At 38.4% G+C, this 25,403-nt stretch overlaps 1 protein-coding gene across 1 annotated transcript; it reads right to left on the bottom strand.

Annotated features, from left to right (window-relative positions):
* Nucleotides 1-6,073: 6,073 nt before the first annotated feature.
* Nucleotides 6,074-23,807, bottom strand: LOC108996299 (endoribonuclease Dicer homolog 3a). The gene is made up of 25 exons (XM_018972116.2): nt 23,587-23,807; nt 23,320-23,500; nt 23,002-23,115; nt 22,442-22,576; nt 22,263-22,332; nt 21,828-21,892; nt 21,619-21,750; nt 21,344-21,496; nt 20,836-20,965; nt 19,817-19,922; nt 19,551-19,743; nt 19,302-19,462; nt 18,976-19,194; nt 18,562-18,827; nt 17,790-18,058; nt 17,172-17,701; nt 16,984-17,078; nt 16,442-16,668; nt 16,142-16,351; nt 15,127-15,603; nt 14,537-14,806; nt 14,005-14,331; nt 13,374-13,620; nt 6,520-6,631; nt 6,074-6,422 (listed from the first exon to the last, which is right to left on the bottom strand). The coding sequence occupies exons 1-25, from the start codon at nt 23,673-23,675 to the stop codon at nt 6,215-6,217; spliced, it is 4,986 nt and encodes a 1,661-aa protein (XP_018827661.2). The 5' UTR covers nt 23,676-23,807; the 3' UTR covers nt 6,074-6,214.
* Nucleotides 23,808-25,403: the final 1,596 nt, after the last annotated feature.

The following is a 25,403-nucleotide window of genomic DNA, read 5'->3' on the forward strand; positions in this document are numbered from 1 at the left end:
TGAATAGAGTATCCCTTAGGCACCTCTAACTTGTTCTGCAACTTGTCCAGTAAAGTCACCATCGCGGTTGAGGAAGAATAACTCAGCTTTAGTTCCGTCAGCCAATCTGGTGTGGGAAATGATACCATGGCTAAATACGCCTCCCCTTGTTCTTTATCTTCATCCCTTCTTGAAAGGGCATCCACAACTTTATTCTCCTTGCCCTTTTTATATTCAATGGAGAAATCATACCCCATGAGCTTTGTAAGCCATTTTTGCTGGGCTGCCGTGCCTATTTTCTGCTCAAGTAAAAACTTCAAGGTTTGTTGGTCAGTCTTAATAATGAAAGACTGACCCAACAAGTAAGGCCTCCATCGTTGCACTACCGTGACTAAGACTAGTAGTTCTTTTTCATATGTGGACAGCAAGAGCGCTTTCCCTTTTAACACCTTACTCTTATAAGCCACCAGTCTTCTTTCCTGCATTAAAACAGCAGCTATACCCACTCCACAAGCATCACATTCAATTGTAAAATGCTTAGAAAAATCAGGAAGTGTTAAAACAGGAGGATGTGAAACTGCCTTCTTTTAGGTGGTTAAAAGCTTGGGTTGCCTCATTGGTCCAGCTGAAAGAATTCTTTTTTAATAGGGCAATAAGAGGTGCTGCAATGATGCCATAGTTTTTTATGAACTTCCGGTAGTAGCCGGTTAGTCCAAGAAACCCTCTTAAAGATTTCAGATTTTTTGGCATAGGCCATTTCAGCATCGAACTAATCTTTGACCCATCGGTTTTCACTCCTTCTGCGGAAATAACATGGCCCAAATAATTAACTTCCTTGACCCCAAAACTACATTTTGATTGCTTGGAAAATAGCTGGTTGTCCTGTAATAAGTCAAGAACTCGTTGCAAATGGATTAAATGATCTTCCCACGACCTGTTGTAAATGAGTAAATCGTCAAAAAATACAAGGACAAACCTCCTCAAAAATGGTCGAAAGACCTCGTTCATCAAGCCTTGAAAAGTGGTTGGGGCGTTGGTTAGTCCGAAGGGCATTACTAAGAACTCGTAATGTCCTTCGTGCATGCGAAACGCTGTTTTTGCAACATCCTCTGGTACTACACGAATCTGGTGATAACCGGATCGTAAATCTAATTTTGAAAACACCACAGCACCAAACAACTCATACAGCAGTTCATCTATGACTGGTATTGGAAATTTATCCTTTACCGTGTGCTGGTTCAAAGCCCTATAGTCAATACACAATCTCCAACTTCCATCCGCCTTGCAGACTAACAGAACAGGTGAAGAAAAAGGGCTGGAACTCGGCCGTATGACTCCTGAATTCAAAAGGTCATTCACTATGTTTTCAATTTCTGACTTTTGGTAATGGGGTAACGGTAGGGTCGAGTATAAATTGGTGGGGTTCCTTCTTTTAAAATTATTTTATGATCTTGTAGCCGTGAGGGTGGAAGACCCTTAGGCTAATCAAATACTGTAGAAAATCTATCCAGCACTACTTGTAGGTCTCCTCTTAGTGTATATTGAGAATTCTCACAAGTTACAGAGAGTAATTGTAAGAATAACCCCCTGCCCTTAGTCACTTCAGTTTTCAACCATTTAGAACTTCCTTCAAACGACAAAGTGCTAAGTGGAATACCCTAGAGGCAAACATTCTTATCGTCATAGAAAAATTTCATGGACAATTTTGAGAAATCCCACATAATCGGGCCCAAAGTTTTAAGCCACTATACTCCCATTACAACATCACAACCACCCAACGATAACAGAAAAAATGAAGAGGAGAACGTGCTACCTTGCACTGACAAATCCAACTTGCTGCATAGACCCGTGCTGTTTATACTTTCCCCATTAGCTACACGAACTGAAAGTTGGGTCGATCCCTCCACTTGAAGTTTAGCTTGTTTGGCAATAGAGGGTTCTAGGAAGTTATGGGTACTCCCAGAATCGACCAATATCACCACTGAAATGCCCTTAATCCGCCCAACCAAACGCATGGTGTTAGCATTTGGGGTTCATGCTATTGCATAGAGTGAAATATCAGGGGCAGCATCTGAGTTAGGATCTCCCTTATCATCGATGTCTTTAGAATCATAAAATTCTTCTTCTATCTTGTCATCAGTAGTCTCTTCTTCTCCTTGAAGTAAATAGAGCTTAGGTTGCTTGCAAACATGAGTAGGGTTCCATTTTTCTTCGCAATGGTAACATAAGCCCTTTCGTCGTTTCTCATCCATTTGCATCGATGATACTTTCTTTGTTGGTGTATAAGGAACTAATGCTTTAGAGTTACCACTATGCTGTCCATGAAAATGACCCCCTTCCTTATGGGCAAACTGATGTGAATCACCCGATGGTCTCCATGGTCTTCTAGTGCTCAATAAGTATTCCTCTTGGATTTTTGCTAGTCCAAAGGCTGCGTTCAAGTTAATAGGACTAAGCATCTGAATAGGGAAACGGATTTCATCCTTTAAGCCGCTTAGAAAACAGCTTAATTTATGATGTTCAGGAAGGCCTCTTAGCCTATTCGACAAAGACTCAAATTGAGCCTTATAAGCAGCTACTGTGGTGGTTTGTTTTAAGCGTGTTAACGCTTCCATGGGGTCATCATACGCTGTGGGCCCAAAGCATATTTGTAGCGCCCGAGTGAAGGTTTCCCAGTTATTAAAGAGAGCACTCTCAAGTGCATCTTGATACCAAATGAGTGCCTCACCATTCATGTGATAGGATGCCATCAATAGCCGTTGTGCTGGTGGTGTTTGGTGATATTCAAAATAATGATGTGCTTTAAATACCCATGCTGCAGGATTCCCACCTTCAAAATTTGGAAACTCCATGCGGACTCCCCTGTGAAAGTTCCTCCGTCCCTCATGAAGTTCTAGCTCACGTTCATTATGCTACTCTCGTTGATGAGTCTGGTTGGCCACAACAGTCCTCATCATATCGGCCATTTGACCAAGTTGTTCCAGAATTTCCTGGAGCTGCTCTTCATGGGTGTCTACCTGTTGTTGCAGAAGTTATTGGTGGTGCTTGGACCGTGTTCCATCAGCCATTGGATCGGTGGTCTCTGGTACCAATTTGTTAGGGTGCTGTTGAGGCTTGGTATGATGTAAGTAAGGATGGTGAATTAATGGCTTGTAATCGTTATGGTGTATGGTAGATTTGCGTATGAACTATTTGTAAAAATGAAGAAATGAAAATAAGGAAGATGAAGAAGATAAAAGGTGATCACGCCTTAGGGATTCGAGGTCCCAATTCCTCCAAAGAAACACTACAGTATTGCTCAATGTTTGTCCCAATACCCACTACACAGTCCCTGCATCCCTTTACAGCCATCATCCTAACGGAATTTGGTGGAAAAGACACACTTGACCCTTAACAAACTACTTCTAGAACTTACCAATTAAAAGAGACGTGGACCACATTTTATGACAACGCATAATAAAGGAACGTAAAATAAAATGCCCAGATTTATCCTTGCTAGAACGGCACCGTATGGCTGGCCATCAAACGGCACCGCATCAGCCTTAGCTTCATCACTTCAAGACTTCACTTCGACACTTCTCAGTTCTGCCCGACACCACTTGTTGCTTCTTCCACCTTTGCCTACTCTGGGTCTTCACCTTCTAACCCACCCGAGCTGGACCATAACACCCCCACCTTGCCTGAGATCTCTGCGCCTACAAGCAAAATATGGTTTAAGAGCACAATAAACGAACCCCACAAAACCACTTTCGAGAACTTTTGAGCAAAAAAGAACTTTGAACTTACCGAAAACGGAAACCAAGTGGGAGAGAATGAGCCAGAGGAACAAGACCCAAACCCATCTTCATTGTACTCTGCTGCATCTTGAACTTACTGAACTCAAGAGTGAAGCCATCCCAAGAGAAGAAATAAATAAATAATAAATAAATAAATAAATAAATAAAAGAAAAGAAAGGAAATTGCTGTATTAGATATGAAGATTAAAAAAAAAATTGAAGATAATAAGAGTGCAAAGCAGAAGATGTGGAGCAGAGAGATTGTATGAGCTATGGGGTTCTAGTAGGTATGGGGAAGATTGAAGCTGGTTGGAAAGGTGGGTTGGAAAAATGATAGGGGAGTTGAACAAAACTCCACCAACCAACGGTGTCAAAAGGAGAATGAAGGGCTTTGGGAAATAGGGAAATGCTAGATGCCCTGTTGGCAGCTCTGACTCTAGTACTTTTTCATATGTGTGTTTTTTAGGTTTTTTTTATATAGATATTTTTAATAATTTTAAATATTTAAAAAAATAAAATAAAAATTATAATATTATTAAAAAATATTTCCTTAATCACGAAGTAGAATAAAAAATAATATTTATTCTACTTCGTGATTAAAGAAGTATTTTTAATGATTTTGTTTTATTTTCTAATTAAGGAAGTGTTTTTTAATGATATTTTAAATTTATTTTATTTTTTTAAAAATATTTAAAAGTGTAAAAAATATATATATATATATATATAAAAAAAAATAAATTAGAAAAATATACATAGAAAAGTACATGCTAAGCCCAACGGGAGCCCCCAGCGAGGCTGTAGCATGATCATTTTAAATATTTTAAAAAAATCATAATATTATTAAAAAATACTTTCTTAATAAAATATTTTTTATAATTTTTTATTTTACTTTGTGATTAAGAAAGTATTTTTTAATATATTTTTTTTAACTTTCTAATTAAAAAAGTATTTTCTTAATGATGTTTTAAATTTATTTTATTTTTTTAAAATATTTTAAAATATTAAAAGATCTATATAAAAAATTACTTAAATAAAACATATGTAAAATAATACTACACCTTAGCGGGAGCCCCCAGCGGGGCTGTAGCATCACCCGAATAGGGAATAACACTCTTTTTTATCTGAAGTCAGCTTTGTGAAAAGAAAAGATAAAAGAAAAGGAAAGTAGAGTGTAATCTGTAGAGAAAAGAAAGCGAGGTCGGATGGATGAAGGGACATGGCTCGTTTGTAAGGTAACGTCATTGTCAAATTTTTTTGCTTGCCCTAAAAGCTACTATGTTAAAGCTTAAAGCTTGGTTTTCGAGAAGGAAGAAAAAGCTGGTGGATACTGGTATGAAAAAATGGAGAAAGTGGCCGTTAAGAGTCAAGACTGAAAGGATTGTTGTGGTTGATGATCTTTTTTCGCTCCATTTGCGTAAGAACCGTACAGGCGTAGTTTACTTTGCGAGCCTGATGTCCGAATACATGCCTCCACATCAACTTGAGCCTTCTTTTCTTTTAATTTTTTTTTATAAAATTAAAAATAAACTTACAAATGGGTGCCTTAATTTGAAAGGAAAAGGATAAACAGAAAATATTTTCATGATACTTTACACAATTTAAAATAAGATATATGTTTGTAAAATACTTCGTAAAAGTAATATTATTTTATAAAAATACTCTTATTTTAAAATATAGTTACAGAATGTATTGTAAATATGTGTGAATATTATTACTTAATTTAAAATATCAAATTATAAAATTATTTTTATCATAGAATAATTTTAATATTTTAAATCAAGAAAAATGCTACAAATAAGTCTTACACCACAAATCTCTATCTATATGTGACAATTAATTAATTCGCTTTTATAAAATTTCTTTATAGATTTAACAACTTCTTTATTATTTAAAATTTTCTTTACTATGGTTATAATTGGCGGTTTTTTTAAAAAAAATTGAATTGTGCACGGACTGGTTATTAGAACGGTGGAGCTTCTACATCAAAGGTATGTCATGTGTATGAATAAGGAGGCTTGTAAATAAGTTTGTTATGTCGAAATCTATTTAAAATGTCTCTAATCGACAAGTGCGACTGAGGATAAAAGAAAACTAAGATGAAGAGTGTCGTAACTCTAAGATTAGATTTGAATAGTGAGTTGAGATACAGTTAAAAATTAAATAAAATATTATTAGAATATTATTTTTTAATATTATTATTATTTTAAAATTTGAAAAAAATAAATTATTTTATTATATTTTATATGAGAATTTGTGAAAATTGTAATGATGATATGAAATGAGATAGATCGAGAGCATCTCTTAATCCAAATCGACCCTAAAAAGAAGATGAACATGAAATTAATATCATATGAAAGAGATTATATATAATATGAGGTTGCCTGACTAGCTAGCCTGCTGCCTAATTGCTCTAATTTAAGAAGATGATATTATTCTTAAAATTTGAGGTATTAGACAAATTAGGAGCCACCTATGATGACTTTTCCACGTCGTTGAAGCTCATAAAGCATGACAAGCGCCGCAGAGTCAAGTGAACTCTTTTTATCAGCTCTAGCATCTCCTGTGCATTCGATGCTGCCAAATTCAGGTATGTGCAAGTTTATTCTTGATACAAAACTGCTAAACCCCGTCCTTTTTTCGGAGCCTTCGCCGAGTTCGATTGGAGTTCTGCAGCAGCAGCAGGCAAAATAGTTGAGATAAAAGGCCAAGCATAATTTAACAACACAAAGTCTTGCAAGGATTGGATTCTATTGGCTTGGCTAACCTTGATTTACTTTCTGTCGTATCAAATGTAGGCATTGGCCACTGTACTTTCTTACATAATTCGTAAAGAGAGGTCCGGGGTCCTCCTTTCTTCATTTTGATCGAAGCAATGACTGCAAACAAGAACACATAGCATTAAACAATAATTCTTGATCCAAGTTATAATAAAGGTATAAGTGCAAGTATGTGAGCTTAGATAGCGACTCCACAATCGTCTCATAAGATGAATAAGAAGAAATATCAGTGCCCAACAAGAATAATGAAATGCTAATGTGGTTCAATAACTGTATAGTCAACAATGGAAATTTTCCACATTTAAATTTTAGATATTGGAATCACATCTTGTATGAAGGGAAATATCTGTGGTTCTCGAGTTTGACAACAATTTGAAACTTTATTATGAACTAAATTCATAAATATAGCACTACACTTCAATTGTAAGCACATCTCGTTCTTTTTTGCAAAGTTATAAATCCTCTGAATTCCAGTTTGGTTAACTAAAGAAAGAACAACCTAATGTATGCAAGTTCAATATCAGCACAGGCAGTGATGTGAACAATTATAAACTTGATCACATAACAGTTTAAATAGAAGAAGGGGGGCAACGCAGCTTATGGGCAGATAAAAAGGGAATGAGAAGAGAAATATTTAAAATATGACTTTTTGGTTGAACTATGTGTCAGATTCTAAGTTGGTTTACTCTAATTTCTTTTATAAACCATCATTTTCTTCTTCGGTTGTGTCGCTAGAGTACTAAAGACGCCTTCATATTATCCTTACCTCATCTTACAGTTACTGTGCGAGCAATAGTTATTGAGGTCACAATGTTTTGTGTAAACATACCCTTATAAGCCGGGTATGATTCCTTTGAGCACAAACTGGTCACAAATCATAACCTATTGAGATACTTTTTTTTTTTTAACAAGTCATAACCTATTGAGATACATTACATGGACATTGGAGATCACAATGTATTTTTTGGTGTCAGATCCCAAACTTTTCCTGAAACAATGAATTGTTTCAATTCAGTCCTCACAGTTTTTAAAAATGCCTCTACTATCTGACTGTCATGATGTGAGCGACAATTGTTCATGCAATAAAATATTTGGTGCCCATGCCCTAACAATGCTGACCTGGCATGCTTCATGATATGAGTCTTATAATAATAAATGTATGGGGGCATGTGTTGGGGACACGTGACACAGATTTGGGATCCATATTGATTTTATGCATTTCACCAACGAATCCATGTTATCCACCTCTCTCCAAACCCACATCTCCCTAGTAGGTAGAGAAGGAAATCACAGTTGACATGATCGTACGCCTTCTCCATATCTAACTTACAGATGATCCCTGTTGAGCCTGCCCTCATTTTGCTATCTAAGCATTCATTAGCAATAAGTGCCGCATCTAAGATTTGTCTACCTTTTACAAAGGCATTTTGAGGCTTTGTTATAATCTTCCCCACCACCTCACTTAACCGGTTTGCTAACACTTTGGAAATAATCTTGTAAACTCCACTTACCAGACTAATGGGACGGAAATCCTTAACCTCACTTGCCCCCACCTTCTTTGGAATCAACGCGAGGAATGTATTATTTAAGCTTTTCTCAAATTTACCGACTACAAAGAGTTCTTGAAACACCTTCATAATGTCTTCCTTAATAACGTCCCAACATTCTTGAAAGAAACCCATAGAGAACCCATCTGGCCCTGGAGCTTTATCCTTAGCCATTTTCCTCACTACTTCAACAACCTCCTCTTCCTCGAAAGCCCTCTCTAAACAAGACACATCAGTCAGACCAATAGAATCAAATACCAAGCCATCAAGAGACGGCCGCCAACTAGCGGGTTCAGTTAGTAGTTGCTCATAAAAGCCAACTATATGGTCATGAATAACATGGTCTTCTCTGCACTCCTCACCTTCAATTCTCAACATCTCAATGTTGTTGTTTCTCCTATGGGAATTTGCTACACGATGGAAAAACTTTGTGCTGCGGTCACCTTCTCTTAGCCACAATGCTCTTGACTTTTGCCTCCAAGAAGTCTCTTCAGATAAGATAATTCTCTCTAACTCCGCATCCAACAAAGTCTTCCGAGCTACTTCATCCGAAGTAAGGGATCTAGTTTCTTGGAGTCTCTCAAGTTCTTGTATCTCTCTCAACTTGCCTTTCTTGTTTTCACCTACATCACCAAAGAATTGCCTGTTCCACAACTTCAAATCTTTTTTCAACATTCTCAATTTACCCGCCAAGATGAAGCTAGGGGTACCTTGAAGCTGATACGAGGACCACCACTGCCTTACTCTTTCAACAAAACCATCAGATTTTAGCCACATGTTTTCAAATTTAAAGTACCTTTGCCCTCCTCGGAGGCCACCACAGTCAAGCAAAATAGGCCAGTGATCTGAGCTAATACGAGGCATATGCTTTTGCCAAACATCTGGGAAATGACATTCCCAATCTGGCGAAATTAAGAAGCGATCCAGCCTAGACCAACTTTGGTTGTTAGCCCACGTGGCAGGACCCCCAGCAAGAGGCAAATCTACCAAATTCAAGTCAAAGATGCATGCTGAAAATTCTACCATAGCTGGACGTCCTCTTCTATTTCCGGATGACTCACTCGGGAATCTAGTAACATTAAAATCGCCCCCTATACACCATGGGAGGTTCCACCAGCTGTGTATTCCGGCTAATTCTTCCCACAACAATACTCTATTACTGTCCATATTTGGGCCATATACACCTGCAAATGCCCACAAGAAGTTATCTGCAATACTCTTAAAAGAGCACGCTACTGCATACCTTCCTATGAATTCCTCTACTATCTCCACTACTCTTCTATCCCACATTAGCACTATACCTCCTGACGCCCCATTGGAAGCCAAATAAACCCAATCAACGTGTGCACAACTCCATAAACTTCTCACAAGTCTCCTATCGATAATCTTTAACTTCGTCTCTTGTAAACAAACAATATCCGCCTTCCACTCCCGAAGCAAATTTCTTATCTGAAGACGTTTGTTAGCCTCATTGAGCCCACGAACATTCCACGATATTATTTTGGGTCTCATGGAGACATGGTCAGCCCCTTCCCTTTCGACCTACTCCTACTAGAACTCCCCTCAGTGTTCAACGACCACATCAACCTCTTGAGTTCCCGCTGTTTTTTTGTACCAAGTTTCCTATGTTGCTAGTGCCCCACCTCAATAGCCGTGAGCAAGGCCATGAACTGATCTTCATATCCTTCATATTCCAATCCCACAACTTTTTGAATTTCAGTAACCTTCCTAAAAACCCAATCTGAAACTCCAGTGTGCATAGGGAACATAAAATTTAACGGAACTGGTTCACCCTCCCTGTGATCCATTGATGTACCTCGAGTCTCTTCCACCCCCGTAACTTCCACCATGTCTACTATAGCCTGATCATTTTCATCATCAGAAGACGCCCCATCCTTTTCAGATGGAGATCCTTCTGTTTCACAGTCAGTAAAAGCCCCATCCTTTTCGGTATCCTCAGAAATAAGCGTGAACGAGTTCGTCGGAATCTGGGACACCTCATTTCCCTTCATCGGCGTTGTCTGGCCCCCAATCTCCCGCGGTGACCCTCCCGAGCCTATCGCAGGACCTGTCGCAGAACAACCCACTTCGTGCCTAATTTCCCGCGTCTGCACACCTTCGTCGGAGTTAGCTATCGTCATCGGCACTCTCTGATCGGCCGATATCCCCCCCTGCGACGGCGAGTTGCGCGGTGTACAGTGCGCACCAGACGCACCAGTAGGCGAAGCCCTAGGACCGTCTTCGCAAGGCTTCGGGTCTCTGGGTCGCGACCCATCCGAAACTGAACCAATGGGCTGAGGCCCATTTTGGCCCAGCACTTTCGGCCCATTCACACGCCTCCACCTACGTTTACCAACGTTGGGCTTACCAGCAAAGCCCGGCCCCTGCAGCTCCTTCCCCCTACAAATCCCCTTCATATTACGCCCGACCACCCTACGTACGTCCTCCATTTCTCTCTACAAATTCCTCATTTGGCCCTGCAGGTCTTCAACTACCCAGCGTAGTACTTGCACCTCGTCTCTGCCACGATCAGTCCTTTGTATGTCGTTTGAGACTCGAGGCGCGCGACTGTCAGAGGTCCAACCCCCACCACCTTCTCCATTCTCCTCACGCCATGGTCTCGAGTGTAACAGTGCCTCCTTGTACGAGTGCCTCGTCTCCACCTGTGGTCTCCGATATACTCCACCGTAATGACCACCCCTCAAACTCCCCTCCTGCACACATTCCACCAGAGCTTCCTTCACCCTTCTCCAACCTCTCCCTTCCTGACCTTCCGGAATGAGAATGAAGCTTCTCCTCCCCCCCTCCTTGTATTCAGCCACCACTAAGTAATATCCCTTGCTGTTATAACACTTCTGTGCTAAATAACAACAACCACCCTCTCTAATGGTACTATAGAAGACCTGCTTCGTCCCACTTGAACATGCCTCCAAAGACTTCACAAGCCATTGGGCTGTACTCTTCTCAATCAGAAGTTCTTGCTTCCTCTTTCACCCCTTCTCTGTAATGCAAACAGAATCACATTCCTTAACTAACGTAAATAATTTGGACTCAACCACCACTTCTCTTTTAAGACCCATCACAGCTTCACCATACCAACAGGTTTTTTTCATAGCACGCGAGGTCTGAGACAAGGCGATCCGTTGTAGCCTCTGTTATTTGTTGTTGTGATGGAAGGACTAGGCAGGATGATTTCGGCTTTGACGAATAATGGCTATTTGGAGGGTTTTTCCATGGGAACCCCGGATAGAGGGGTCATCAACATATCCCATTTATTGTTTGCAGATGATACTCTAGTGTTTTGCGAGCCAGAGCAAAGTCAGGTGCGTACGTTAAAGGCAGTACTATTGTGTTTCGAAGCAGTTTCCGGGTTAAAAGTGAATTTCGACAAATCCGAATTGGTGCCAATTGGTATGGTTCCAAATGTTCGACAACTGGCGAGTACGTTGGGTTGCAAGGTAGCTTCTCTACCGTTGACGTATTTGGGGCTTCCGTTGGGGGTAAGAGCACGGACACCCTCCTTATGGGAGTCAGTGATTGAGAAGATTGAGAAGAGATTAGCAAGCTGGAAGAGACTGTATTTGTCGAAAGGCGGTAGACTCACACTGATTAAGAGTACACTCTCAAATCTACCAACCTATTTCCTTTCATTATTTCCTATACCTGCAAATGTGGCGCACAGAATTGAGACACTTCAACGCAATTTTTTGTGGGGAGGTTTGGGGGATGAGTTCAAATTTCACCTGGTCAAGTGGGAGATAGTATGTCGCCCTATATCTCAAGGTGGTCTGGGCATTAGAAATGTGAGGACCTTCAATAGAGCGCTACTCGGTAAATGGCTGTGGAGATATAGTCATGAACCGGATGCATTGTGGAGAGAGGTGATAAGGTGCAAATATGGTGAGTCAGGGGGGGGTTGGAGCACAAAAGAAGTTAGAGGAACTTATGGAGTGGGCTTGTGGAAACACATTAGAAGAGGTTGGGAGGTTTTTCTTCGACAAACCCGTATTCAGTTGGGTGATGGCTCTAGGATTAAATTCTGGAAAGATATATGGTGTGGTGATAATGCTTTACAAGATCGTTTTCCTCCTCTATTTCAAATTGCAAGTGCTAAAGAAGCTTTAGTGGCGGAGGTTATGGAGATGTTGGGGGGGCAATTTCAATGGAATATTAGCTTTAGTAGGGCAATACAGGATTGGGAGATGGACAGCTTGGCAGATTTTTATAGGCTTTTGTATTCTGTGAAGCCAAGCAATCAACAAGAAGATGGGTTATGGTGGTTACCGGATGGAAAAGGTGCATTCTCGGTTCGGTCTTTTTATAAAGCTCTCTCCCATGAGCCAAGTACTCAATTTCCGTGGAGAAGGCTTTGGAGGAATAAGGCGCCCCCTAAAGTTCTTTTCTTCGTGTGGACAGCATCGTTGGATAAAATACTCACGATTGATAATTTGAGGAAGCGGAGGGTTATTTTAGTAGATTGGTGTTGTATGTGCAAGTGTGGGGGTGAATCGGTAGACCATCTTCTGTTGCATTGTGTGATTGCAGGGCTTTATGGTATGAGGTACTTAGTAGGGTTGAATTGGCGTGGGTCATGCCGGAGAAAGTGGTGGCAGTGCTGGCTAGTTGGCCAAACATTGGAGGTATACATCAGATTAAAAGGGTTTGGAAGATGATCCCAATGTGTATCTTGTGGTGTCTATGGCAGGAACGAAATGCGCGGACGTTTGAAGACAAGGAGAGATCGCTAGAGGAACTGTTAGCATTATTTTATAGCAGTCTTTGTACTTGGGCTATTGCAGTTGATTTTAATGGCATGGTCCTTCATGATTTTCTTGTCTCTTTGGCGCCCTCTTAATCAGGGTCCGATATTGTAAATACTGGGCTAGGCCTATTCTTTGAGCAATATATCTTTTTAATTATCAAAAAAAAAAGTTGAATCATGTTGATATATTTTGATTTTGTGAGAACAAAATGTGACAATACATTTTGCCAATATGATAAGGATATATGTATAGCACGTTTTCCCTATCAGCAACGGCCATTCACATGATGAGAATATGGTAATGAAAGAGTAACTCAATTACTTGTACAATTATAAAGACTAATTCAAAATAACCGATAATTCAAGGATGAAATAGGAATCTAACACAATTTAGGGACTAAAATCATACTTCAGGTACGAATAAATTGTAATGCAAAAGCTGTAATGCCATGCACATGCGCACCAACCTAAATATGAATATAGAATGCTCTTACAATCAAATTGAGACAAAGAACACATGGATAGTGCAAACCTGGGGTGCCATTGTTGGGTATGCAGGCTTTTTCAGACCAATTGTTGGCAGGGGAAGAAACTGTATTTGACTCTACAGGTAATTGAACTTCATTTATTTTGAGCTTTTTATTGGGTTCTGAAGAATTTTTGTCACTTATTTGATTGTCCAAATCAATGTCCATGTCGAAAGCTGAGGAATCACTATGGTGTTCAGAATCCAGTTTTCTCTTCTGGGAAGCACTTCGGGAGCAAGAAATTCCTCTATTCTGTTGCATTTACAAGTTTTGCATTAGAAATGTTGGATGATAAAGAAAGTCGTGAGATTCTGAGATATATGGCACTTCAGAAAATGTATTTGTGACCCACTTGACGACAAACTAGATTTATGTGCGCTTATTAGTCCAGACTTACAAAAACATTCAGATAAAATATTCTATCACTACTATGGAAGTTGAACCTGCCTTGTACAGGATGGTGGTCCACAATAGTGTCACCTTTTCTATTTATAGTTTCTAGGACTTTCATCTGATAAATGTATCTTAATTATTAAAAAATGAAAGAAGGTCGACCCACCCACAAAAAATTTAAGTACTAATTTGGTTCGGTTCTTGGAAAAGCCTAAAAAGCCATTTAAAGAAGCACCAACAAACCTCCAGTTCCTTCAATAATTGACATGCTGCTTCTCCTTTAGCAGCTTTTCGGCTCCGCTCACAACCCCGTCCAATCAAAAGGGCATCCTTCAGCTGTAAACTAAGCTCGGCATGCACCGTATCTCCCTTCTTTATGCACTTTTCTTTTATAAAATACCCAAGAGAATCACATAGTTCATTCAGTTTACGTAGTGGAGGCAGTTCAAGTTTATCGGGGGTCACAATTGGAGATAACAGTGGCTCGTATATTCTCCACACTTCATCAATATTAAGCTTCGTGTCAATTAGTATTGCCCCTGCAATGCTTTCCACCATGTCTCCAAGAGCCTGTCACAGCAAAAGATGATCATCAATAAATTATTCGCAAGTATAAAAATAATGGCCCTCCTGTGCATTTTGCAGTGTGTTTCTATATAGTATCACACCATTCCAAAAGAAAAGGATGTGACAGGATATAAAGTATACAAATTGTACTCATCCAAATTGACATTTAAAAGAAAGAAAGGCTAATATAATAAACATAAGAACTAACCTTAGGACCTTTTGTGCCTTGGAGTGATCTACTGGTATGAGGTTCAGAAATAAACTTTACATATTCTGTTATCTGACTTAGAAGTGAACCTGAGTGGTGTTGAAGATGCTGTTGAAGGTTTCGTCTGACAGCAACTTGAGCAAAATTTTCGTTATTAACTGAAGCTGAACGCAAGTCGGTCAACTCTCCCGGATCAATATCTGGGTGGCTCTGAAAGAGATGCCATGTAATGAGCAGATCCAACACCGAGTCACCAAGAAATTCAAGCCGCTGTCAAAAACTTGAGTTAAAAAGACAGAATATATATAGAACTCTTGCTTATTTCATGTTCAATATCTTGTCATACAAATGTATTTTGAAATCCACTACAATCAGCAAATGCTTTCAGATATATTAGTGTGCCAGGAAAATGGGTTCCAAAACTATTAGTGAATTGCTGACTTCAAAATTTACAAATACACTTTTCTACAGACATTTGAAAAGGATATTTTAAGAAGGCGTAAAAGGGGGTTATCGAGAAGATAGTTTAAGAGGATGGCAAAAGAAAATGAATAAATACAATCAATTCTGCTGGGAACTTCCATTGGTACCTGGTAACAGTAGCTAACTCCCTGTTCTTGCTCAGTTGCATGTGTTATAGCCTCTTGTAAAAGACCCTTGACAGAAAATTTATACTGAAGCTTTGACTCTAGGGTTGCAATCTCATTGGTCTTTGGGACATATGCTCGTAGAGATGCAGTAGTGATTGCTTGAGCAACCAATGAGGGATCAAGTTCAGCATCAATTCCAAGCCATTTCATTATATGAACTGCAGCAACTAATCCACCGCCATAGTAGTATGCTCCGATAAGGGCTTCAACACAATCAGCAATGGTTTTTGAACCCATCCATCTATGTCCCCTATCACAGCACTTTCCAACCACAATCTTTGGGTCTTTGGTTTGGAATTTTCCATCCAAAGGCACTTCTAAAGTATCCACCCCGCACTTACAAGGAACAGGCCGTAGAGAACGCTGTCCTGGAGCAACCCAACGGCGAGGATCAAATGCACTGTCACGTATATATCCCTGCATTGTCACTCAAACTCATCATGGTGTGTAAGCCAGTTTGAAGTCAGCAAAAGCCTCAGATAGAAATGGCAAACCAGTTAAAAACAAAAAAACTCACAGGGTTAAAAAAAAGGGTTCACTTGCACCAAGTAAGATGTGTCAATTAGTTTTGGGTTTGATAATTATATTAGCTTTTTTTAAAGGGGGGGAGGGGTGTTGACCTCAAACCCAAAACTATTTTTTTTTTATAATTATCAAACCCAAAACTAATTGACATCTAAATAGTCTTTCACTAATACATAACCATTTTTAACATAAAAAATAATGAGATATTATATAGGACCTTGCCATAACGTGAGATTTCAAGTTGGTCACTTGTAAAAATGGAAAAGAAAAGGTTGTCTAAAAAATCTTCTGATACAAGCATATAAAAACTGATACTGCACATATTGTGTAATTAAAGAGAGGCCAGAAGTTAAGTTCATTTGTACTAGTAAGTGTTATAGAAACACGTTAAACAGACATAAAGAATAGATGCAGATATATGTTCAAATACCTGCAACTTGTGAGCTGTTCCCAATTTATGGAGGGTTGCATTACAAACAGCCCATGAGCGTCGAGCAGTTAATTGTCCCTCATGTTTCTCAGGATAATTAAGAAAGAGGTGACAGCTCACAGCATACTTCAGAACTGAATCCCCAAGCAACTCTAAACGCTCCATTGAAAAGTTCTCACAACATCTTAGTGTTGTTAGAGCTTCTAGAATCTAATTACAAAAATGTTAATTAGATTAAACATACCATAGGATTCAAAGTAAATAGATAAATTGCGGGAATAACCAACTAATGGCGCAGACCAATGTGCTTGAAATATGAAAGTTGCTAGAACATCTATCAATCTCTCCTCTAAGCTGGCTGGCTAACATCAGGGATTCTAGACGGTACATCACAGATGGTAGTAAGTAAAATGATCTCAAAACTTCTCTGGAAAGATCAATTCTGATCAAAAGCTCTGGTGGCATATGAACATGTATGTATGGCTTTTTGATAAGCACACCAGCTTCCAATGTATTGCCATTAGTGCCTGCTCAGTTGCGAGAAAATATCAGAAACTGACCATACAAAAAGTGCCACAGCATTGCTAGATCGGATGCGACAGATCTACTGAAGCAAGTTCAAACAGAAATCCATGTGATCTTTGTACTATGCCAACTTGTCTAACTTACCCAGCCAGGGGAAAAAACCCCTGATGGCATATGACCCAGTTCTCCAAATGGAAAACCTGGGTTCGAACCTACCAAAAAAAATAAAAAAAAAAAAGGTAGTAACTTGTGTGTAATTTAGGTATGCTGATAAAAGCTATTGGATTATCAAATCTCAAGCAAGCAAAGTAGCAAACCTTCATCACCAAAGTTCACAAGAAGGTTGTGTGGGTTATGACTTTGTTTTAACTGCAACAAAGGCTGTCCTGGGTACATCAGCGCGATCCCATACCTGATCAGGATAAGTGTTATCTATGAAAACTATATACAGTGGAGAAAAAGTGTGATCATCACAGAACATCCTCCAGGGTGGTGAATAACCTACTTTTTGTTGAAGTACTCAGCAAAACTAGTATATTCTGATGGGGCAGTGTCAGTGCTTCCATCAAACGGACTCTCAGCAGATGTATTACTCATAATCTTAACAACAGAGTAGATTTTTCCGGTGTGAATTGCCAGAACTACCATATCTTTAAGATTGTTTATGTCAACCAAATTGTTAGCCAAGTGTATAAAATCAGCACTGTTGCGTTTTGTCTCAAGAAAACCGTTTATACAAGGTGCTAAACTTCCTGTCTCGCCATTAAAACGCTCAGCACCTAACAATGCACCTTTCTTCAAAATTTCAACTGCAGAAACACAAGAGTTTATCCCCATCCAATTTATTCGGTAAGGCTCAGGGCTTGAAGTGTTTTCCAGAGGTAAAAGTAAATACATATTTGATGTGTTCCATAGTGATTTTGTTTCTTTCTGAAGTAAAAATTCTCTCTGTGCTCCAGCTGATTTTGATCTAAAAAAAAGCCTTCCAAACAAACCATTAAAGAAAAATTCTTGAAAGAGCTTTGCTTTCATCATCTGGGACGGAAAAAAGGGAAATGGCATTAGAAGTATTTCCCAGAAAAAGAAGAAAACAACGCATAGATTATCAAGCTAATGCCTGCACCTGTTCTGGTTCCAAACGCAGTTGCCCACAGAAAGATACAGAAGACTTTACCATCTTTGAGACCAAGTAAAGTTCCAACTCAATATTTCCCACATCATCATCAAGCTTTGTCTCAATCAAAAGAACAAATCCAGAATACAGCTCCCAAGGAATATTACAGCAAAAGTCAAATTTATAGACCTGAAAAATGGCTTCATCTTTTTCTCCCCAAGTTCCAGATAGTGCATGAATGAAAGTTGTTCCATGTAACTCCTTTCTCTTTGTTGTTCCTTCAAACACCAAAAACAAAGAAAAAAGGAAAATAAAATGAGAAAAACAAAATGACTTGGTATATATTTTGATAGAAAAACAAAGTTCACAACAAAATAGCAGACACGCAGGGCCATTGGTGTCTAATAAAAAATATTTTTTCCAAAACATTAACTTGAATCCAAAACATCAACCAAATGTATATTTTCAACCCATTAGATGCTACAATAAAAAATTATGAAAGGTATATCAAAATAGCTGAATCATTTATTTTTGTACGTCCAAGGGCAAATATAGCAAACAATTTCATCAAGAAGTTTAAACCTGTAAACAAGTGTTTTACCTAGGGTCTACTTTACTGTTCTCTATGCATTCCACTTTGAGTGGATTCAAACACAAATACATGTCTTTCAAGAATATAAACTACCCCCAGGGTACCCTTGAAACCATGGAATAACAGAATCTTTGTGACCAATATACCTAACAACCAAAAAATAATTGGTCAATAGTTTCATGCACATACCTGCACCTGAGGCTGATTCTTTGCTTTTTACAATTATATCTCGTTCTGAAGGTAGTTCAATGGATGGAAGAAGATGATCATCCAAAGCACCCATTTGATGCAGCTTCTTACATGCTTCCAAGCATACAAGCTGCTTTGCTAATTGAGAATTCCGACTTATGGGACCAACTATGGTTTGAAAAGCCGCATTAGGAGGTAATATCATTTTACACTCATAAGACCCTCCGAGATAGGAAAACTGAAAAGTTGGCTTTGGGACAAAGTACCTAGGCGATACAGTAACCAATTACTGACTGAATATGAAATAAAATGATCAATGAATCAGTGCATTAAATTCTTTTACATATCAAATTACTTCATTAGAGAATTAAAATGAAAGAAATTATATTTAAATTGTTTAAAACATTTCCATACTTGTCACCAGGAAGCTTTTCACAATATCGATGAATGAGACTGACACTAGAATCTGCAGTAACTGAGGCCCCAGTCGCATCCACATAATAAGCATTTGTGTCCTTGATAGCACATGCTTTCAGAATGAATGCATCCGGGTCTCTATTTATGGCCGCATCTGTCATTGAACGCTCACTCCTGATTATGTCAAACAGTTGATCTCTTTGTTTCACATTTCCCCTTTACACATACGAGTAGTTAGCACAATGATATATTTAAGAAAACAAAATAAAAAAGATGAAATCTTCGAAGGTTGACGAAAATATGTAAAGCAGAGAAGGCCTCACCTCTCCAGCATCACAATAAATTCAGAGTTATTCTGTCGAGCTCGTCCCCGAGATTGAACATAACTACGAACTGTCTTGGGCAGGTCAAAACGTATCACACAGGAGCAATTTGGTACATGAATTCCCTCCTCGACTACGTCAGTTGCAAATAATAAATTGACCTAAATAGAAGGGTTAGCTCATTCAAAATTGGGTGATTGAATAACAACCCTAAAAAAGTCAAATCCTATGATGTAACAGTTTAGACACCTTTCCGGAACGAAATGATTCCAATGTCTCCTTTTGCATTTTTGGCGGCAGTGAGTCGGCCGATGTACTACTCCCAGTCAAATATGAAACCGTGAAATGAGATAAAGAGCTAACTTTCTTCACAAATCTCTCAATTACCTTAGCTGTAACAATTCTTTCTACAAAAATCAGGCAAAGCACTTGACCAGCTCCTCTGCAACCGCAAAATGTGATGGTAAATTACACAATGCTATAAATAAGAATGGCAGGTTAAGTAGTTATATTACCTAAGTGATTGGAAAATTAGAACAAGTTCATATAATTTAGGAGATACATAGCCCAAATCTACTGCCTCCGAATAATTAGAGCCTGAACCCAGAAGATTTTCATCACCTGAAGAGAAAGAACTAATGTCAAATATCTTTTCAAAACAAAGAACACAAATCAATCTTTTGATATAAAAAACATAAGTGCTAAGGGAAAAAACAAATAAACAAGAAAATAATGACATAATACAACATGTAAGTGACTCCATAGATACCAAACTAGGTCTATCTAATCATTATTGAAAAGGAGGTTCTCTTTTAGGAAAGCAAGGAAATAACATATAGTGTATATAAAAGCCAATGATGGTGTACAAAGTCTTAATACTCCAATGAGTTTTAATTAACCATTACTTACCCCTAGGGGTTGGCTCAAGCGGTAAAGGCCCTGGGCTTAGGGGTATGCTCCCCCTAGGTCTAAGGTTCAAATCCCCTTGGGTGCAAACAATCTCTAGGGGCCATTGGACTGGGGGATTTTCCCCTTGAATTACCCGAGGTGCACTTGCGGAAAACTCCTAACCAAGGGTCTGTGCAACCCCGGGAATAGTCGGGACGCTGTTCCGGACACCCGATGCCAATAAAAACTAAACCATTACTTTTTTATATAGGTAGTTTAATAATCCATAACTCACCAGCTTTTACTGCAAAATTTTGAGTAAGGAAATCCTACTACAGAATGTTATCAATTTATATCACATAACAATAAACTGTTAAAACTTATGGGTCGTGGAACTTGATGAAAACAAGTATATTTGTGACAGCAGCAACATCAGAAATTTTTTTTTTTTATAGATAACATCAGAAATATTGAAGGTAGGGAAAATGTGATATGGACATGATATATCACAACCAGAAGTACACAACAAAGAAACAAAAGTTTTTAGCAGCAGGGTTGTAAGAAAACCAGATAAAGCTTATGGTACTCTTTAACCCTGGATTGAGGATAAAAAAAATAAAAAGAAGAAAGCTCGCAGATGGAATACCTTGTGGGAAATATTCTCCAATTATACACAAGACTGCCTCAAGAAAATATCTGTACTGCAAAGAACTTTCTCCATGAACCTCACACTCTTCTTTGGTGTTGGGGACTTTCTCTAGACAGACTTTTACAGCCTACATAACAAATAAGATAATATATAAAACGTAAAATTAGAGGAAAAAGATAGTTCCATGAACAATAACCATCTTGAACTCTAAGTGACCTTTTGCCTGCACTCCTATAGAAAGTTGAAATAATATAATATACAAAGAACCAACATTTTGACCATAGTATAGAAAGAATAAAACTAGAACCAAATGCATGACAAAAAAGTACAGTAACCCCATACAACGACAGTAATAATTCATTAATGCTAGCATGTCTGCCAACTAGGAGAGCTTGAGTTTCAAAAAATTGGAGGAAACGTAAGTGCAAGGGTATTCCAAAAGATCATGTACATTTCTTTTCCAACCCTCTTTGCTCATTAATACATTTTTAGAGTCTTATCATACCTCATAAGCACAAAGGAGACCGAGATCATCAAGGCAATACAAAATCTTTGAATGGGCATTGGACAACCGCTTTTGCAGCATCTTAAATTTTTCATCCGTGTCTTTGTATCTACTTTGCAAGGACTGTTGCAACTCTGACAAGGAAGCATCATGCTGTCAACAAATATACTCTTTTATTAGTATCCTGACAAGTTTAGTGCCTAAAAGCTAAAAGCTAAGAATGAATGAGATGTTTTTCTGTGGGTGAACATGCATGCATATAAATGCAAAAATACCTTGGACCACAAGGCTTCTATTTTCGCTTTTAAACCTGGACTGGGCATCTGTGCTTTATCATAAAATCTACAAGTTTCTTTTGCAGATGGCACATATACTTCCATTTCTGTCCTGTCTTCAACAGTATAAATCTAGACCAGAAAGCATCAGTATTCTAAGTTTACCCCATGATTAAGTGCAGAACAATCACCATTGAGAATGTAAGTACCTGGGAATCCAAGATCATTTCAAGTTCTGATATTTGATCCTCACAGTCCGCTGTAGAAGAGACACCTGATATGCAATAATACAATAATTGATCTCATGACCAGACACTAAATAATGAACAATTAGCAATGAACCACCAAAACTTTTGGACTGTATTTCTTACACACCAGCATTGATATAAGAAAGTGACATATTATTAAACTCACAACAGATGTGAAAGATCTAAAATATGCAAACTATTTAACTGCAGCCAAAAGATATATACAATGAATAGAAAGTGATGCGGAGAAACTGAGAAATTGTTAAGCTAATTAGCTTTCCAGTGACAATAACGTCAAAGAGATGCACAGTATCAAGCAAGTCGAATAATATAGAGAAACTGCACCTACCTACATTGTCAAATGACATAGAGGTAGACAAGATCATTATATTTTACCTTTTCTAACTACAGGGGATGCCGTCATACCAAAAATCTTTGGCTTTCCATTAGATTTGTGGTAAAATTCCTTCAGCAAAACAAAAGATTCATTGAGATGTTTCTTAATTATAAAATAAAAATGAAAAGTCTGCTTAAGATAGTTCACAACAACAAACCGGATAATAAAAGATATTGACCTTCATTATTTTTGTATAAGGATGGTTACCAGTAGCCCGATGACATTCATCAATGATCATCAAGCACACCGCTTCTAGACTCAAGAATGCCTTTCTTAAGACATCCAGAAAAACCTGGGGTGTCATAACTAGTACCTATAAGATAAACAAAGGATATGCATAAACATGACACGGTAAATGTTTAATTGAGAATAAAAGTGTACATCTAGGAGTTAAATAAAATTTACAGACGTGTAGCATGATTCAAGTAAGATCGAATTTTTCGAGAACTTTGGCTTGCTAAATATATTTTGGCAAACAGAAAAACCAAAGTTCACAAGACATTCAATTTACTGATTTCTCATGAGTAAATGGTAAATATTGAAGAACTTGTGATAAATGGCAGAGCATCTTAAGCACAAAAAGAAAGAACAATTAAAAAAAATTAAAACCGAGAAGCTCAAACTGAGATTTCAACTTAAGGCGCAGAGATAATAACTGGCCGAAGAGAAACGAAAGTTAGTATTTCAATTTACAGGTAATCAATATTATGCTGTGAGCTGTTCAAGAAGCAAACTTACATCCTGCTTAATCATTTCCTTCTCCCAGGACTTTAAACTCCATTCGTCAACCCCCTTGGCTCCATAGTAGTCTCCCACTTCCAAATTTGTATGTATTTTAATATACTCAAATTGCTGCAGACGCAAAACCCACATTTTTCAGATGTGTCAGCCAGATTGCATGTGGACTCCCTAGGTTAGCAATAAAATTCTTTATTTAATTTTAACATGAGAGAGAGAGAGAGAGAGAGAGAATAATTGATAAATCTCCATCATATGAAAATATGAAATATACCTGGAGGGAAACAAGCCAAAGGGAACTAGATTAAAATAGCATGCCTGATTAACAAGATGAACGGTGGGAGCCAAGAAAATAATCAACTTTTTATTGCCACTAGACTTGATGGCTTGAGCAATGTCTTTGATAAGCATCACGGCTATCATGGTCTTGCCAGCGCCTGTCTCCAGCACTGCTATTGTGTTCCTCCTCATTGCAACTTCAAACATCTTCGATTGGTAACTACAAAACATATGCGGTCCTCAAAATTATGGGTCCGAGTTTTTTTTATTCACCCAAAAAAACAAAAGGAAAAGAAAAACAGAAACCTTCTGGGTTTATAGCATTTGGAAGAAAAGGATGATTCTTGAAGAGAATGATCATCCTCAAGAGCATTAGAATCCCTGGTTTCATTCATGTTACTGAAACTCCGCCCAATAGGATTATGGGTCTGAATCTGCCGCTTTATCAATGGAAGTCGATAATCCACTGCTAATAATATTATGATCAAGAGATCCCCTCCCTCCCTATATTTTACGGTTGGAGAAAATTTGACTGGACCTTTAAAGAGTTCAAGCACAAGAAGCAAGAAAACCTGAAAGATATATTTACTGAATGTACCACTGGTAAAAGGCGGTCAAGCACATTCAACAGCGAAGTCGAGCGAGTAAAAAACATCAGAAGGTACGGAAACAACAACAAAATTACCAAAGCACCCAAAAGTCTAGGTTTTTTTTTTTTTTTTTTAAATGAATAATGTCACTAGAATAATTCTTGTTGATTGCAAGCTTAATGAAACGCAGTGTTTCATTTAAATGAAACACTGCATTTCATTAGAGGGAAATTGAAAACCCCACCCAGCCTACATATCCCTCCTGAGTTCTGAAGATCCGAATCCTTCCGAATCCTTCCCCTTCTGAGTTCTGAAGTCCCCTTTTCAGTCGCTGTCTCAAGTTCGTCTCCACCAATTTCACTGTCGTCGCCATCGCTGTCCCCTTGAGAAACGATTCTGAACCAGCGTACAAATTCTCAATGAACCAGAGACTTTTACATTTCTAATCCCTCTCTCTTCTGACTTCTCAGTATCAAGGTTCGGAAAAGTGAGTCATATAATGAAGCAGGGAATCCATGCAACACTGGTTGTTCTGGGAATCCATACACAGTCCAAAAATTGCGGAGATACTTTCATTTTCTGATTGAAGATTAATGCTTGTACCATTAATATCAACGCCTAGCGGGATTAATTTTTCCCTTTGGAAGGCCGAATTTTATCTTTCTTTGAATCCTCTGGAATCTTCAAGTCAACAAATGACTCTTCCCAATTTCTTTGAAGTTCCAAAAGCTGTTTGAGAAGGATGGGTATCGGCTTGAATAGGAGGCTCGATTGTTCCAGGTCTTGGACCATGTTGTGGTGGGGATTCTTGGAAATTTGGAATGCAAGTGCTGAGATTTGAAAGCAACAAATGTACAGAAGATGCTACCCAAATCTTACGCATATTTTCAATTTATATATATTTCATATTTTACGCATATATTTTCAGTGTGCAAGAAATTTATATATATTTTACGCATATATTACGTATCCAGATTAGGTGATTATGAAATTTTATGAGAATTAATGGCCATTGAATAGGATTTGAGTTGGATGTTAATTCGTAGGATTTGAGCACAAGTTTGCGAGAAATGATAACGAGAGTGAAGAGCTATAAACAAAATTCTTACGTGCGGATGAGGCCAGCAAGGTTGTCCCGTTGATGTTGGAGGAACTTGGTGGAGGAGGTGGTTGATGGTGGAGGATGGAGTTGACAAGCAGAGAGAGGGAAAACAAATTTCAGAAGCCTTGAATGAAACTCTTCTTCTGGGTTTAGTTTTGATTTGAGGGCAATTTAGTCAATTTAAGACTTCACTCGTGCGGACTGCAAAGGAGTCCCAGTTCTGGGACTGTACGTAGCACGACCCATGTCACTATGCTCTACATAGGAGCGTACAGGAACCGGCCGGACTGACCATCGTTATTGAAGACTGGCCACAGAATTCAAGAAACGGCTAAAATTGATTGACCGGCAAGAGAAAAAAGCAAAATCGACGTCGGCTAAAACGGCTGATATAATTTTTTTTAATATATTTTTTTATACAAAACGGCGAT

This window comes from Juglans regia, chromosome 5 (genome assembly GCF_001411555.2).
Source record: "Juglans regia cultivar Chandler chromosome 5, Walnut 2.0, whole genome shotgun sequence".
Classification (NCBI taxonomy): domain Eukaryota; kingdom Viridiplantae; phylum Streptophyta; class Magnoliopsida; order Fagales; family Juglandaceae; genus Juglans; species Juglans regia.

Coding starts and splice junctions, on each gene's coding strand:
- LOC108996299 (XM_018972116.2), bottom strand. CDS start 23,675: ATGAATGAAACCAGGGATTCTAATGCTCTTGAGGATGATCATTCTCTT. Junction 19,923..20,835: donor TGGAGAATATTTCCCACAAG/GTATTCCATCTG, acceptor CTTTCTCTTCAG/GTGATGAAAATCTTCTGGGT. Junction 15,604..16,141: donor GAACAGCTCACAAGTTGCAG/GTATTTGAACAT, acceptor GTGACAATGCAG/GGATATATACGTGACAGTGC.